The sequence below is a fragment of the Pleurodeles waltl genome, chromosome 10 (genome assembly GCF_031143425.1).
Source record: "Pleurodeles waltl isolate 20211129_DDA chromosome 10, aPleWal1.hap1.20221129, whole genome shotgun sequence".
Taxonomy (NCBI): domain Eukaryota; kingdom Metazoa; phylum Chordata; class Amphibia; order Caudata; family Salamandridae; genus Pleurodeles; species Pleurodeles waltl.
Genome location: NC_090449.1, coordinates 747332326 through 747347906, shown reverse-complemented (window position 1 = coordinate 747347906; position 15581 = coordinate 747332326). Strand labels below are relative to the sequence as shown.

The following is a 15581-nucleotide window of genomic DNA, read 5'->3' as shown; positions in this document are numbered from 1 at the left end:
TTAAAATATTTATTTCCTCCACACTTCACAATTACAAACAAAATGTTCTTCATTTGTGCTTTTCTAAGGCAGATATTTTCTGAAATATTTTCAGAGTTCATTTACAGACATTTAAATTTTGTCATGTGCTGGAAAAAAGTTTTCCCACTCATAGTACCCATCCAGCAACACTGTCACATAAATCCTCTCACTCTGAAGTCAACACACAGCCTGACATTTGGCGTCTGTTTTTTGAAAGCACGGCAAATGTGGCAAGATAACAAAATTTAAAGGCCTATTAACAGAAAGCGAACACTTGTGGAAAAATATAAGGAGCGATGGTAAACAAGATGTGCTCCATCAAAGGGACAAAGGCATGCTGGACGTCCTAAAACAAATAGAAACAGAAAATAGAAAGCAAGCACATGTGAGTTAAAACCCACAAAGCCAATGGTAAACAATGGGAGGAATGTATTCCCAAGGAAGCTTTCAAAATGTCCCCAAGAAGTAATTTCGGGATCTGGAGCTGTGCTGTCTGGTAGGTTTCTGCCTGAAGGAGAGCAAGAAATATTACAGATTTGTGGAATTTACACTATTAGCGAAACGCAGGATGATGATACACTTGATGCAGCTACAGGACCACTCAATAGAGTTGTGGTAAAGAGACGAATTCGACTGACTGCTGGCTGAAGAAATTCAAGTGGAAACGGTACGTTTTAATTCCAATAATGGCGTGAAATGGCTGATTATATGAAGTGGAAAACGTGACAGTCCCGTCTCATGTTTTGCAACCGCAAGACTTCTCTTCTTTATAGGGCGAGTTGTTATGAAAATGACAATATCTATATATGTACTGATACTCTTCTGTGTACTTGTAGTTGTTCCCATTGCTTCAACTTTGGTGTAAGGACATTGTCCTTGATATAAATCAATATAATGTGCAGAAATGTAAGCATTAACTTTTTTCCTTGGCTTGAGTATCCCAAGAAGGCAAAATAGATTCCTCCTTTGGAACCCCACCATCTGATGAAGGGCACTGGTAGATGAAAGAGTCTCACTGGTATGCTGCATTTCTGAAACTTTGGAATCAATATAACGAGTTGAGTCAAGGACTACTTTCGGATAGGGAAAGGATATCTCTAACTGAGCACTGAATTTTTAGTAAATACGGCAGTTTAAAGCTCTGATGCAGTGAATGGCCCCTTCTAAAAACATCTGTGCACTGAATAACTAGTTATTACTTCCACAATTAATTATTGAACCCTTACAAGAAAAATCGTTGTCGCTAGCTTTTGGACAATGGTTGTAAGACTAATAAGCAATTGGCATGAGACTCATTCTATGTTCCTTTCTTGCCAATTGTCACACACATACTAAGTAACCATGATGGTGGATGTCGCACTTTTCCCCAGTCTGCGCAGTTGCGGGGAAAATAAGGCATTGCCAACTGTGACAGAACTGCTGCTACCCATAACTAGTACTCAAGGGAATCATTCTGCAAAGAAAATTTGACCTTCTAGTCCTTTTTGACTCTCGTGGAAAACATTGCAGTGAATGCCCCTTAAAGAGTTTGTGTAGTAGGAGATAAGGTGCAGTACAACATAAATATCACATTTGCAGTATAGATGTTGCTATCGAGGAAGAGCTGTAAGTACACAATAATTTCATCATATCTTAAAATAAATACACACATTTTTACAGTCCCAGTGGGAATGAAATTGAGGCCACACCAAGTACAATACACAAAAGAATGGTATTACAACACCACGGTGTAGTAAAACAAGGGCTCCTGGCAAGACATACCATATATTGTTCATCATTGCTAGATAATGAACCATACAGTGTACCCACAATCTGCACACTAAAGGAACGGTGTCTTGGACTTCTAGAAGGTAAGTTATGTTAGCTAGTAGAGTAAGGTTATCTTCCTGGTTTTGGGTTAGGTGATGTTGGTCTCTTACTTTAGGATATCTCCTGGACTGAGGACCCCACTCATGGAGGAGCCAACTTTGATTAAGGGAGTGGCAAACCTCAGTCTGGCCCACAACAAGACGCTAGCACACAAAGACAAAGTTATTGCTCAAGCCCGCGAAAGCCTCTTTAGATATCCCCAGTCTGCAAATCAAACTGGTGCCTGTCCTCTGTCTGAACAGTAGGGTCAATGAAGAACAAAACAATAAAATGTGGGGTATGGGGGAAAAGTAGAGCCACCAGTCAGCTCACATGCACATATTGCCCTATGTTCTAGGGCCATTCCTCTCTCAATCTATTACAAGCATTAGAGTGTGGTTCGGTGCATTCCACTTCATGCTTTTCTGTAGCTACAAACTTTAAGTGACAAATTCAATGCATACCGCTGAGGGTCTTCATGACACCTAAATTCTCCCCCAAATGCGGGTTTAAAAAATAATACTCTACTGATGCCAAACAAAATGTAGTCGCTACTTACTAGATCAGCCGAGAAGTGCTTCAAGTATCACAAGGGTTATGGACTGTACTATTCAAATGGCAATACAATAGACATTCGGGATTGAAGGACGGGGTGGGAGTTCTTGAGTCAGAGCATTAGATAAATGGAATTAAGAGCCTTCAGCATATTTGTGGATTTTGATTTATTTCTTGGACAGTCAGCAAGAGTCAAGGGACACCATGCACAGCCTGAAATAGATGAGGAAAGGAAGGAACCGTGTGGGCACCACCATGATGTGAAAGGGCCCATCTGAAATAGTTGATGTGGTCCAGTGAAGTTTTACGAGACCCACTACAGCTCTGCGTCAATAAAACCTTGTGCACATAGATGCCTGACGTCAAGGGCACTGGAGACAGCTGAGAGGTGAAGCAAGATAACCAAGCAGCAATCGTACCTTTGCTACAAACTCTTGCTTCATTACTAGGCCTCTCATCAACCCTTCCTTCAATTTTGTCATCGGTGGAGACAGATACTTTACCATGTAGGCTACTGAGCAATAAGAGCTTCCTCTACTTTTCATCAAGCCCTTAAGCCCACCTTGCACCGCCAGTTCACGTCTACAGATGATGATTACCTTTGTGTTAGGTAGTAGGCGCTATAGATATACAGTTACAATTCCAATAAAGTAAATTAAGTGAGCGCATTACTTTGGATTTAAATGAAAGAAAGGTGAATGCATGATAGTTTCGTTCACCTACATTGTATATAAACTGAGTTCCCCTGAATACAACATACCAAATTTTATTTTTTCAAAAAAATGTGAATTAAGCATCTTTCACTAACGTCAAATAATGAATACGTCCATCTGGTGTAAACTGTGTGTGAGCTTTGGGAGGAGGGGGTAATTGATTGAGTTCATTTTAAAAGTGCAGATCTGGATTTGTTTTAGCCACAACTATGAAAAACGTCTACATGTATAATCTCATTTTATTTCCGTGATTGTCCAGTAGAACAGAGGTGAAAGGGATATCAGACACCGGAAAAGGGCGAGGGAGTCGTTTCTGCAAAACGTATGAATTGTTTGCTTTTTGTCTTGTTCAACCACGCTACCTGGCCCCCCGAGTGAATGCCCAAGTCAGCAGCTAATAGAACGTTTTCAGCATATGTCATTATTAACCGTGCCAGGCCTGTGTTGTGCTGGAGGTCTCTACTAACAATGCCATGACCCTTCATCTCTTCTCTGCAACAAAAGAGGAACAAAAGAAAGACTAGTCAGACCTAAGGCCTGGGGATCCGCCATGACAACAGAGAATGGAAAGAACTATTCATGTCCCTGACAGAAAAGCAGAGCCTGATGAGCTTGCAATTCTCGCCTCTGTGTGTATATAAGGGCCGGTCCTGTGAGCAGGGAAGTATCGCATCCACGAGCCAACATGGGAAAGGTAAGGCCACATTTTGAGGGCATGTAAGTATTTTTGATATATGATTGTTGATATAAATTGACAGGAGCAAGCAAGAAGGGAATAGACAAACTTTAGGGCAAGGAAGTACAACATTGTAAATGCCCTCATAGAATGTATAGATCCTCACTCGGGGTAGCTGATAACTGTGGGCCTTAACATAACAAATATTAATATAAGGTAATTGCCATGAAAGAACTGGTGGTTATTGAAATCGAGGTTTGAACAGAGTTTCGATATTTGCATTCCAAATTATGGGGCCGTATTACGATGGTTTTTTGTGGCGCAGTGCAGAGCTGAGCTCCTGTTTTATGCACCTGCAAGGTGTAAAGGGAAGTCATTTAACCGGATATTTCTCTGGGTTAGTGTTTTATTTTCAGATAATACTGCTCGGAAAAAGTGACCAAGGATTGCCTCTTTCTGTTTTTGAGCTCTGCTTTCTGAAAATAAAGCAGTAACTGAGAGAAATATCGGGTTATCAGGCGCATAAACCCGGCCTTTGCTGGGTGGTCTGTAGTGTGTGTGTGTGTAAATGTATTCCTGATAGCACTCAATGGGCCATTTCCTGAGGGGATCCGCTGGTTTAGTGGAGAGCTGAGCGCCTGTTTTTTCTACACCAGCAACGTCTACAGTGAGTTAATTTACCGCGATATTTCTTGGAACTAGAGTTTGATTTTCAGACAACACAGCTCAGAGATGTTTGCCTCTTTGCGTTTCTGGTATGTGTTGTCGAAAATAATGTTCTAACACAGAGAAACACAGAGAAATATCAGGCTAAATCATTTCAGTGTAGACACGGCAGGTGCATAAAACAGGTGCTAGTCTCTGAGTTGTCCCAGTGTTGCCCATCATGGGCCTCTTAACCTTCTTTACGGAGAAACTTGGTGACAAGGACAGAGCATATTTGATGCACATTGACAAAGGTGCTGACAAATACGCCCGCTGACAGTAAGCAGAGGCCGTAAGAGAAGGCTGAGGCACATAGAAGGAGCGAATAAATCGTTGTTTATGGTGTATTGCAGGGCGCTCCGGTGCCAGGCAGCGGTCAATTATTAATCTAACATTATGGGGCTATTACATAATCGGGCCCTTGCTAGAGCAAATATCAAAGAAAGTTTTTTTGCGTGACCATATTGATCTCTTTGGAGGCATCAGAAGTGGGTAGCAGATTCCTAAACAAGGGCAGTCAGGAAACAAGGGCAGTCAGGAATAAGCGTGGAAGCAGAATATCTTAGTCTGAATATCGTCTGACATAAATAGTGTGACCTAAGTATTGTTTTAAAAAAATGGACACTGGAGTTATTAATAACATTTTTACCCAATTGGACAATATTTTTATAAACAACATTTTGGCACAATATTTTTGTCAACGATATTTTGAAATTCAAGCATCAGGAAGATTTTCAAGATACACCCATAACAGCTGCACACAGATATTGAGGCAGGGTTGATTGAATCAAAGCCAATGAAAATAAAACAGTTTCAATAACTTACTTTGATCACTTAGCTTGGAAAAGTGGCTTGTATTTCCTGATGATTTGCAAGTATTGAGCAGAATAATTGTTTTAACTTTGGATCTGAAGAATGGTAAAAAAACAGTAAGTGTAATATTAAATTGAATTGCTGCAGAATATACCTTAAAATAGGTGGGATAAATGAGCTAACTAAATGGTGAGAAAAGGGGTTCTGCACATGCTCTGAAGCATGAATTTAAGGTAGTTCGTAGAACCAGACTGGTTCTTTTTCGACCTTGTAGATCACTTGAAATAAGATTTTGGCAGATTCAATAATAATGGAAATTCAACCTATCCTAATTTGCACTCTCGATTTTCCAAACTTATCTGATAGATGTAAGGCATCTAACTTTTGCAATGACACAGATAGCAAAAAAACTATTGTATGATCCCTGGCGATTCTTCCACTTAATTAAATGTATTTATTCAGATTAAACAATTGAATAAGCCGTTTCAATCTTAATGCAAGTACTGCAAGAAATTAATCCGATTGTAATGTGCAGCGGCCCCTGAAAAATGCTGTCAGGGGCTCTTGATATTTCAGCACTTCTTAGATATACAAAAACTTTAAAATCAGGTGGCTGAAGAGTATGGCTTACACACTTCGTAACTTAATGTATGACCCAATCTTCTTTCTTTCCTCTCTTCAGATCACTTTCTACGAGGACAGGAACTTTGGAGGACGCTGCTATGAGTGCAGTTCCGACTGTGCTGACCTCCACTCTTACTTCAACCGATGCAACTCCTTGAAAGTCCATAGCGGCTGCTGGATGCTCTACGAGCACCCCAATTACATGGGGCATCAGTACTACCTGAAGAGGGGGGAGTACCCTGATTACCAGAAATGGATGGGCTACAATGACTCCATCAGTTCCTGCCGAATGATACCAGAAGTAAGTTAAAATTCACAACTACACAATAATAAATAAGCTTTCAAATAAATTAGATGTATATTTATTTATTCCTGTACATTCATTAATGGAATTATTTTTCCAAAGTGGGCTTAATCAGTTATACATACCTGGTAAAACACACCTCGACCTTGAGTATGTAATACGAGTGTCGGATCGATGGAATATACAAATCCCAGTGTCTTACTACATTTGTTTCAACATCAAGGTCATGGATGGAATGCTTAAATTAGTATCATCACTTGCAATTGCTTGTGGGTGCATCCCATCCCATAGCTTTTCGCCCACCATGCCACCTCAGTTTGGACTGGGATGTGGCCGAGTGATTACCAGTGGCTGAGATTAATTCAACCATTCCATCCATCACTTTTTTTGTATATTTCTGGCTGATGAGCCCTAACTAGAGTGAAACTGGTTGTGGATTGGCTGTGTTCCGGTTCAGGAGAAACAGGCCTGGCTGTTTGAGCAGCACTCTTCTCAATGGTGCAGGATCAAGACTGATTTGCATTTGGGTGGGTCCACCCTGAGGTGGCTTTTTGTGCAAAATAAAGATCGACTGAGATGCAGCCCCTTATGATTACCAGAGGCTGAGATTAATTCACAAGCATTCCCTCCATTACTTTTTTTGTATTCTTTAGTTTACTTTTGTTTAGTACAGAATAATTCAAGTAAATTATTAATATCACATGATTTGCACAATGTATATATTTATCATCTTGGTTCCAACTAAAATGGGCAACACTACTATGTTTTAGGCCTTTTCTTTCTTGAAAATCCGTAAACATAAAAAAAAAAAAAAAACAGACTACTCTGTGGAGATAGGATTGAGCTCCGACATGGACTGCTAGGCTGGTTGTATGTAGAATGTCATATAGAAATATTGTGTTACATAAATAACATGTCCTAAATATAATTTACATAAACATTGTCCCATTCAGTATAGATTTTCTATTATTAACTGCACTGGGCCTATATTTTTGTAAAACATATTTAGGACACAATATTTATTTCAATAGTATTTCCATTTACGATATTCTGGTGCCACACCGCCAGACTACTCATGATACTCTACTTACCTTTTCAAGACAAAATACACTATTTGATCTCTAGCTTCATCCTGACTTTCTCAGTTACATTGATTCTCTATGTCTCTCTTTCTTTTATATATTTAGTGTACTTCTAATGCTATGGATTTTTGCCATGTCTCTTTCAATGAAAAGCTGTTTCTGAACTCCCCTCGAATCAACCGCTGCAGTCCTATACATTGGCCAGCAATTCTAGCAGTAGTGTACTGATGAACAATGTTCCCTGTCACTGTGTTACATTTCATTTAGGAAAGTGGATAGTGTGGAGAGTCACAGACCAAGGTCAGCTCCTAAGGGGGACCAACTTGCCAAACAAGTTTTGTCTTAATCGTTTGTATTTACTAGCGCCCATTGCTCGCTATTTGTCTTGTAGATCAATAATTGCTCAACTTGTTCACTAATACAGTTTACAATAGTTGTGTAATACTGTAATGTATACTTGTGTAATAAAAATGCATAATGCTTAAATAAAGTCCCAGTAGATCACATGTATTACTCTTCCCAGATATACTGTACTATCCTTTTCACTAAGTCAAATATTCTAATTACATTTGCCTGGCACTCCCCTTTCCTCCTGATAATACACAGTTATTTTGTGAAGTGTGTTTCCCCCCAAACATTTTCTTGCACTCATCTCCCAAAGGTGAATGAAGAAAAAAAAGGCTGATGAGTTTGTTCCACACTCCCACCTAGCTGCTTGTTGTCCTTCTTATGATCTTGTGCAAACTCGTCCCACATTTCCTGTAGCTAAAGTGAGAGGGGAAACATAATACAATCAAAACACTGCTAGTAGTTAAACGCAACAAACGGGATGGGGAAAAGGCATAGCAAAGTTGATGTAGCTGCCACATATTCCGATTTAGACCCATTAATATCTTTGAATTGGGACCTTCTTTTTATGTTTCCTATTACAGCATAGAGGCTCCTTCAGGATCAGGCTCTACGAGAAGGGTGACTTTGGAGGTCAGATGATGGACTTCACTGAAGATTGCCCAAACGTTTATGACAGATTTCACTTCAATGATATCCACTCCTGCCACGTGAACGATGGGTACTGGATTTTCTATGAAGAGCCCAACTACCGAGGGCGTCAGTACTACCTGCGACCTGGGGAGTACAGGAAGTACAGCGACTGGGGTGCCATGAGCCCGAAGATTGGCTCCTTCCGAAGAGTGGATTACATCTAAACTTCTAGGAAAAGTTTATGTGTAGTTTCATTTCGAGCTGCTCAATAAAATATTTACTTATGAAAGAGTTCAAGCTTTCTGTGTTTGAGTATGGAATAAATACTGACTACATATTTGTAATCTACCCATGAGGGCTCCAAACTGTAATCCTTAGCCTTCTTTCCCTATCATTTAAATTTCACAACTCTCAATAGTTGTGATGATCCACGATGCCCTAAGTGAGAAAAGTGAAAAAAGAAGTAAAAAATAATAATACTGTAAATCATATGGTAGAGACTCAAACGTGAAGTGAAGGTTAAGGTGTTTCAAGGCCCCGTTTCTACCACTGCATAATCTGTTCTGTCACATGAATTATTTAAAAAGCATTTGCAAATAGTTTCCAGAAATCAAAGTCGACCAACAGCAATACCTTAAGTGTAATTTGTCCCTGGACAAAAGACTTAGTAGGATCAATATGTGTCAACTACATGATATACACTGCAACACCTTTGTAGTTTGCTGGTATATTTCATTAGATTTGGTTACAATGGTCTATTTTCAACATAGTAAATGGATCTGTAACCTTTATCCCTCACACTCCCCATTGACAGTGGTCCCTAATGAGCAGGAAAGGTGCCGTTTTGTATGGCAGAGAGGGCACGTCAGCTGGGTCAGATGCAGTGCTTAATTTGTGCTTGTTGTTTCCGGTGCTGAGCACCGGCACTTATTTGTGAGGGCCAGGGCTTATTCTTATGCCTCAAGCATTTGCTGCGAGCAAAAGACACATATGTGGAAGACGGAAGAAGGAAAAATTTTAAAGCGTCATAAAGGGAGAAAGTAGAAACTTGCAAGATGAGCTGAAGGGGCAGGGGTGGCCGTAAATCAATTGAAGAGGCCCGCGATGGCTTCAGGATTACGCTGCCTCAGTATTCAGTGCTGGCAGATTTAATTACAGCAGCCTTGTGTTTAAGAGAAGGGCTTTGAGCATCGGCACCTCTTAATTTACAAATTAAGGACTGGTCAGGTGCCACTGCGGAAGATTGTATGCCCCAGAGATAATGTTCTCACCCACAATAAAGACACGCTCACAGGTTGCAGAGTACCATGTTTGGGGTCTTTAATATTGCACCTACATTCTTGATATGTATTGAGACCAAAGGAGCCACCACACTGGCTACAGGGGGGAGGGCAACCAATCTCAGTTGACAGCAAGATAATCATGCCATAATTATCTGGATAGCCAGGAAACACAAGGACAACATTGTTCACACAGGAGACACATTTTCTCCCTGACACTCTCATCTGGCCCTAGTAGCTCTCACCCATTCACTCAAATAAGGTTCTACATGACCACAATATTCATTCCCCATTATAGAAGGTTTACAACCTCAATCACCAGAAGACTCGTAGGAGATAACTGTTGACCTAGAGGACCGCAAACTAGGTAGTGAGGAAAAGTCTAGTTAGAGAGCCCGTGTGAGTTACTGATTGATGCTCTGTACCTCAATGGGAACACAGGGTTAGTGGACTGGTTTTGGCTCTCTTGTGGGAAAACTATGCTTCTGTAACTGTCAAGAATAAAAGTAAAGGGATGGTTCAAGAAATGGAAGCAGCCGAAGACGCTAAAGGATTTGCCACTCATAACTGTATCCCAGACTCTACCAATATCTCTCTAACACACCTTGGTAGTTCTAAGAAGCCATGCCTCCTAAAATGACAGTGCGAGGAAGAAGAGGTAGTGGTAGATACAGCAATAATATTCAAGCATACATATTTAGGTGAATATACCAAGATTTAGGGAAAAGCAATGACCTTTAGTGACATTTTTGAGTGCAGCAAGAGAAGAATGCCCTCAACGCTTGCAACAGCTGCAAGGAACTAAAGCCACTACGACTTGGCGCCTTTTGACATCTATATTGCATGCTCAATCATGGCACCTTGAGACATTTGTTGCATGCTTCAGCAGTGGATGCTATCAGGTAGCAGCAAGGGCTAGAGCTGATTGTAGGGAGGCAGAGTACTGAGGCTTCTCTCCACTAGTCCCAATAGACTCCCAAAGTAGGAAAGAGGGAAAGAGACTCTAGGGCAGGGGTCTCCAAACTTTTGTGAGTGATGAGCAACATTTGTGTGTCAGTTAAAATCGTAAGCAAGCCAATGACATTCTTTTATTCATGGATTTTGCTGAAGCATTCATCACAGCATACATTCATACAATCTATTACACCTGGCTTCCTTGGCATGGTCTCCCCTAACTTTATGCCTCTACATCCCAAGTTGTTGCTGTGTGTTGGATTCTGTTTTTGCTGTTTTTCTTACTCTTGGCTCTTTATCACTGCTGACCAGTGATAAAGTACTCTCTTTGTGAAATTATATGTGTAATTGATTTACTAGTATGTCCCTAGTAAAGTGCACTAGAGGTGCCTAGGGCCTAATGCTACTAGTGGGCCTGCAGCACTGATTGTGCCATCCACATGAGTAGCCCTGTAAACATCGCTCAGACTTGCCATTGCAGTGTCTGTGCAGTTTTAAACTGCCAATTCAATTTGCCAAGTGTACCCATTTGCTAAGACCAAACCTTCACTTTCTATACATGTGAGGCACCCCTAAGGTAGGCCCTAGGTAGCCCCATGGGGAGGGTGCAGTGTATGTTAAAGGTAGGACATGTGCTGGTGTGTTTTTACATGTCCTAACAGTGAAATACTGCTAAATCTGTTTTTCACTGTTGCAAGGCCTATCTCTCTCATAGGTTAACATGGGGGCTGCCTTTAAATGTCCTTAAAGTGCAATTTCCCTTTGAGAGCAGATAGAAATCTGGAGTTTGGGGTTTCTGAACTCACAATGTAAAAATACATTTGTTAGTGAAGTTGGTTTTTAGATTGTTAGGTTGAAAATGCCACTTTTAAGAGGTAGGCATTTTTTTGCTTAAACCATTCCGTAACTCTGCTTGTTTGTGGATTCCTTGTCTTGGTCAGACTGATAGTTGGGCTGTTTGTGCATCTCCCCTAGACAGTGACAAAAAGGGTGCTGGGTTGTAACCTGCATATGCTGATGGGCCATCTGGGCTATGCTGGAGAGAGGAGTGTTCACTTATACCTGAAAGGGCGGTGCCTGCCCTCACACAATGCAGTCTCCAACCCCCTGGGGTGCATCTGGGGCCAAGACTGGGCAAGGCAGGATCCTGTAAACAACAGAGACTTTTCTTTGAAGTTGGGAAACTTCAAAGCCAGAAAAGGGTATAAGTATTGGACCCAAGACCCCTGACTTTAGATCACTTCAAGGATTCAAGAGGAACCTCTGCCAGAAGAAGAGCTGAAGAGCTGATGGAGAAGTGGTGCCCTCGCCCCCGCCTGCAACTGCTTTGTTAGGCTATTCTACAGTGGCTGCTTCTGCCTGAGAAAGGTGATAAAGACTGCACTTTGTGATATATTCCTGCTTGAGAGGTATCTCCAAGGGCTTGGACTGAGCTTGCCCCGTGTTCTGGAGTCTCAGGGCCATCAAATACTTCCTCTGCCAGCACCTGTACTCTGCTGAGGCTCCTGCCCTGCCAAGTGGTGTCTATTCCAGTCCCGGGGGCCTTGAAAGGAACTGTAGTGAATCCTAGTACGTTTTAATGGGATAACAGGAGTTAGCTTAGCCTCGTGCTTGCAGACTCGTGCCCCCGTCACCTAGTGACTTTTGACCTACTTAGCTTGCTCTGTCTTAGCCCATTTAATTATTTAATTCTTCTAAGATGGCTGCCTTGTTTATAGTTAGGCCACTTGTTATGATTTACATTATCAGTGTCACCGCGCTAAGGCGTCAAGATCAAGCAACAAAGACAAACAAACAGTAGGTGTTCACACTTAGGGATTTTCCCTCTCTATACTTTCGAGGGATTATTCATATTAATTGCTGTCCCAAGCATGTCTGTTATCTATTGTTTGGTAACACACCTACGTCAGGGGTCCTTGTAGATCTGTATAAATACATCGCACTTTAGACAGCTAATCAGAGGGATTCCGACCAGAGGGCATCGCCACCATCGATATTGATGCTACCTGTCGTCTTGACGCTGACCCAGTCTTCGTGTCCCTGCGGAGTCTGAGATAGAGACCTCATTCCAAGGTAACCAGGGTTGGGGGCTCCTCTCATGGACATGGCATTGGCAGATTAGGTTTAGCAAACCCAGTTCTCCTCTAGGTAGAAGGTTAGGCCTCTCACATTAGGGTAATAGGGCATATTACATCTCGTATGTCTTTCTTATGCATTGCAAGATGGTGGGGGTCTTTGTAATAATGACTCTCGTCTTCACAATTCTGTTACTTGCATTATTCATTATCCTAATCATTGCAGCCCATGCAACTTATCGCAAATTGCAGTTATGTTAAATAAAAACTATTTAATTTTTACTGCATCTTTGCCATTGCCTGTGTTTGCATGTGACATGATATATCTGTTTAACCACAACATTCCCTGAGATGTCTTATTCTCGAGTCCATGCATGAAGGCTGACACAAATCACCTTTTACTATTGTGTTTCTGGTGAGGTGCTGCTAGTGAGCCGGTAAGGTTGGGACAACAGTTGCGATTTGTTGTAGGCTAGGCATAGTCGCCTACAGACAAAAGTACTGTAATCCTTTAACCAGCAGTCTTGCCCAGAGCAAGAGTCCAAACTACGACAGAACTAAGAAGAACTAAGTGCGCTGACTTTGGATGATCCCAGACTGACGTTGCTGCCGGATTCTACGATGCCGCCTGCAACTGAAGCCGTGGTCCTCACTAAAGTGCGACGTCCCCACAGGCCTGAAGCTGCAGCAGCCTTGCCGAAGTCCACAACTCCATGAGTCCCAAGTGCTGTGTCACCGACGTCCGTGACACCTGACTTCGCCACACCACGCCATGACCGCCACATATCGACTCCCTGGAAGTGCTCAGATCCCACGCTTCGCACCGACGACGCCTCACCTCCACCACTCCGTAGCAAGGGCCCGATGCCTCTTTTTAACACTTCAGTTCCTTTGCTCCGCAGTGCCAGAACCAACGCTGCATCGGATCCACCGACACTGCAATCCCCGACTCCGTGCACCGGATTGTTTCCTCAATTTCACAAGGTACTGTACCTGGGGGTACGTGTGAGTCCGTGACCGGCGCCATTAGCGTCAGATTGCTGAGAACGATTCTGTCAAGATGCCGTGATGTCACCAATTCAAAGCATTTGTGTTTCTAAGTGCTATATTGGGGCTTAATCTTTTAGAAATTCATAACTGCATGTGTATGTTGGATTTTTGTAATTTTGGTCGTGTTGTGTTCAGATAAATATTGGTTATTTTGCTAACCTGGTGTTGAGTCATTTTGTAGTGTTTTCACTGTATTACTGTGTATGTGTTGGCACAAATACTTTACACATTGTCTCTAGGTTAAGCCTTTCTGCTCGTGCCAAGCAACCAACAGGGTCAGCAGGGTAAACAGGGTGTGTTTCTCCTTTGCGCTGGCTAAAATGAGGGTCCTTGCTTGGACAGGGGGCAACCTGACTCCCAACCAAAGACCCCATTTCTAACACAATCAATCAGCAAGTGTCAGTCTCTGGTTACTTTTTTAACGTCATATGTCAGACACATAAAAAATTCACTACACAGAGGAAGTTTTGGGTGATTCCAGTTTGGCTTGGCAGCAACCTGAGCTAAAATACCTAGGCACAGAATCCAATGACATCTATGGCATCATGATATCATATTACGGCAATCTGGTAGCCAAAGTCAAGGTTCAGTCTAAAAAGATTGCACCATCTTAGGGTCACTGGTTAGATTGCTCAGTTATCTGTTTGCAAGACCCAGCTCAGGCAAACCCAAAACATGCATTCTAATGTTTACTGTTATCTTCAGAAGCCACAACAACTCATGTTCAAGACAATTTGGATGAAATCAAAAACATTTACATTCGCAGCAGGCAAAGATATATTTCCCTCATCAGATAGTGATGGTGTGTGGACCCACTCTGCTACCTTCCTGGTGGACTCTGGTGAGAAAGCTTTTTTGTTTGCACACTCACTTCCTTCTGTTCCCCGCAGATAGATTTGGCTGTGAAAGGTAATGCATACAACGGCTCACACAATTAAATGGTCCTGCCAAGCTCCCACACAGTAAGGTTATAGCAAATGGATTTACCCCATGAGGGACAGTTGAGGGAATAGAGCTGCTGGGAAACCCCGGTTGGTCTCCCTGAACCTTGTGTGGACTGGCCCTTCACTCCACTGACACACATGTATACTTCAAGAAGCCAGGAGGCTCTGGGATCTGGGGAGTTTGGCAGGGACAGTGCTGTGCTGGCCAGTTGCCAGTTGCAAAGGGGCCTTCACAAGCAAGAGAAGAGCACCAGAAGCCTAGCAAAGAACATGTCGGCCACAGGGAGACAGAAAATCCAGCTCCCCGTGAAAAGTGTTGTTTTAGAGGCTAGGAGGCCTGGCAACAATGTTAGTGGTGGTTAGGGATGGCCACCAGGAGCCCAAGGTTGTTCAAATTGGCCCTACAGCCCCAGAGAAATGGGCCTGTGAAGTCTGCCCCAGTGTTTTACCTGACAGCCTTAGGGTGGTCTTCCCCAAAAGGTTTTGCCTACCTTGTCTCATTTTTGCTGTTCTGTTTTTGTTGCTGGGCACTTTGCCTCTGCTAACCAGTGCTGGAGTGCATGTGCTCCCTCCCCTAAAACATGATAACATTGGTGTATCCACAATTGGCATATTTAATTTACTTATAAGTCCGTACTAAAGTGCACTATATGTGCTCAGAACCTGTAAATTAAATGCTACTAGACCGCATTCAGCACTGATAGTGCTGCCCTCTTAAGTAGCCCTTCAAACGTGTCTCAGGCCTGCAGAGCCAGTATGTGCAGTTCCACTGCCATGTCTCCTTGGCATTTGAAACCTCTTGCCAAATCTTAAACTCCCCTTTTTTTACACATAAGATAAGCCTAAGGTAGGCCCTAGATAGCCCATAGGGTAGGGTGTGGTGTAAGTAAAAGGCAGGACATATAGGCCCTCATCATGACATTGGCGATAAGTGATAAAGTGGCAGAAATACCTCC

At 42.3% G+C, this 15581-nt stretch overlaps 1 protein-coding gene across 1 annotated transcript; it reads left to right on the top strand.

Annotated features, from left to right (window-relative positions):
* The first annotated feature begins 3738 nt into the window (after positions 1-3738).
* Positions 3739-8614, top strand: LOC138261840 (gamma-crystallin M2-like). Its single transcript, XM_069211318.1, has 3 exons — positions 3739-3831; positions 6014-6256; positions 8274-8614. The coding sequence occupies exons 1-3, from the start codon at positions 3823-3825 to the stop codon at positions 8544-8546; spliced, it is 525 nt and encodes a 174-aa protein (XP_069067419.1). The 5' UTR covers positions 3739-3822; the 3' UTR covers positions 8547-8614.
* The last annotated feature ends 6967 nt before the right edge of the window (positions 8615-15581 follow it).

Bases quoted from the DNA above. Each gene is read 5' to 3' on its own strand.
- LOC138261840 (XM_069211318.1), top strand. The intron at 6,257-8,273 runs GTAAGTTAAAAT...TTCCTATTACAG, and splicing joins CCTGCCGAATGATACCAGAA to CATAGAGGCTCCTTCAGGAT.